The sequence below is a fragment of the Blastocystis sp. subtype 4 genome (genome assembly GCF_000743755.1).
Source record: "Blastocystis sp. subtype 4 strain WR1 chromosome Unknown seqid_0366, whole genome shotgun sequence".
In the NCBI taxonomy this organism is placed as follows: domain Eukaryota; class Bigyra; order Opalinata; family Blastocystidae; genus Blastocystis; species Blastocystis sp. subtype 4.
This window is the reverse complement of record NW_014569181.1, coordinates 5,079-6,815: the sequence shown is the minus strand read 5'-3', so window position 1 is coordinate 6,815 and position 1,737 is coordinate 5,079. Positions and strand designations below refer to the sequence as shown.

The 1,737-nt window shown below is 41.9% G+C and overlaps 2 protein-coding genes across 2 annotated transcripts in view; both read right to left on the bottom strand.

The window, feature by feature from the left end:
- The window catches only part of JH06_5534 (hypothetical protein), a gene marked incomplete at both ends in the record, with an annotated part of 1,260 nt that extends 891 nt beyond the window's left edge, over positions 1–369 (bottom strand). The window contains 3 exon segments of the mRNA XM_014669953.1: positions 17–68; positions 98–317; positions 335–369. Of these exon segments, the coding sequence (XP_014525439.1) occupies positions 17–68; positions 98–317; positions 335–369 (307 nt within the window).
- A 784-nt stretch (positions 370–1,153) lies between these two features.
- Positions 1,154–1,416, bottom strand: JH06_6005 (hypothetical protein; the record flags this gene model as incomplete). Its single annotated transcript, XM_014669952.1, has 2 exons — positions 1,154–1,244; positions 1,274–1,416. The coding sequence occupies 2 exons, from the start codon at positions 1,414–1,416 to the stop codon at positions 1,154–1,156; spliced, it is 234 nt and encodes a 77-aa protein (XP_014525438.1).
- Positions 1,417–1,737: the final 321 nt, after the last annotated feature.

The following is a 1,737-nucleotide window of genomic DNA, read 5'->3' as shown; positions in this document are numbered from 1 at the left end:
CGATTTGCAGGGATACTTGATAATCGACGAGGAAACAGTCCCTTGACTTCAGCGAGATCATGGACAATCTACATCTCATCTCATCTCTCTCACCTACTTGCTTCATTTGAGAACGATTCGCTTCTGGAACTACAATATGAGCCACAGGCTTCCATTCTTTGGGTTGTTCTGATACAATTCCATAGGACTCATCATCTGAAGTCACAGCAAAGGGAGCAACGCAAGGCCACTTCAATTCATTCTCTTCGCATCCTTTCTTTAACACCAATGAATGACCTCGTTTCTTCTTGTTGGCTTTGTTGATGATTGGATCCAGTCTATCTCTGATTATCACTCAATCAGACTCACTTCTGGAATAAAGTCTCCCATTTCATTCCTCGTTGAATTCCAAACACCACAATTGTGCTTAGTCGAATCTTCTTTTCCTCTTGTTTCTCTTCAGAGAGGGATGTTCCAGATACTTCTGAGGACTTGACAACTTCTGGAGTTTCAGCTTCTGCCGATTTACCCACTTCAGACTCTTTCGTTTGAGATTCGGATCCTACTGCTTTCTCTTAGGATCAATCCTGCAATTCACATTCATACCCTTCTTCTTTGGCTTTGCTATTTCAACCTTTACGACTTTCCCAAAGAATTCTTTTTGATTCAATTTCTTTGCTGCCACTTCTGCATCCTCTGGCATAACACTACCCATCACATCCAACAACTAACTGAACAATTCCACATAACCAAATCCTCGAGAGACTCCATTCTTATCCTATTGATCAAATACCAAAATCAACAATACATTGACAATAATCGCTCTACGAACAGGACCAAACTCATCAAATGAACTTTCGAGTTGCTAAGCAATCAGATAATTCAATGAATACAAATCTACAGCGGTTGTAATATCAGCAGGCAAATTCTTGATGAAAATGGTACTTTCTTTCTTCTCCGACGTTGTTAATTCCATTTAAAATACAATCGAGTAACAAAGTCGAGAGTAGTGATGATTGTTAGACAGAAAACGACAATTGCCAAAACGCCGATTTGATTCCAACAAACAACCCAAAACGCAACAATAGCAAAACTACAGTCTGCAACAATAGCTATTCGACTGAGTGATGTATCGAATGTATCTGTGTCTACACCTCATTCGTGTCCTCTTCTCCTACGCATTGTAATTCTTATCCTGAGTATCCACAGCCAAACCCTTGATTCGCAGTCCCGACACCTGATAGTTCGGAATCTCAAAGTTGATTCTATACTCACAACCTCTCCTCATTCCTACGCAATCGGACCAATCTCCTTTGTGATGAATTGGTTCGCAGGCTTTTCCAGATTGAATACTACCTTCAGGAAATACTCCTTCTGTCCCATCACCTTGCTAATCATCCACAACACACGATGTTCCTTCTCTCGGTACTCCTTCATTTGTCCCTGTGCATCAGGAGTGATCGAGCAGGTCGTAGTGTCGTGAGGTGAATGAAGCGAGATAAAGACATTCGTAGCATCCACATCCGCCTCAAACTCTGTACGCACCTGTAGAATCAGTTCGATCTTCGTTTCACTCTTCTCCTCCACCAGTGGACGGATGGTGAAAGGAGAACGGAAGGAAGTCGTAATTCGATAGTTGCAAGCAGTGAATTCTCCTTCAGGAGGGATGAATCCCAAGAGACGCTCTGATTCAAACTGATCCAGCTTCATGCATTCATGGAAGTTCATATCATCCACAATGATGAAGTCATCTGCTGT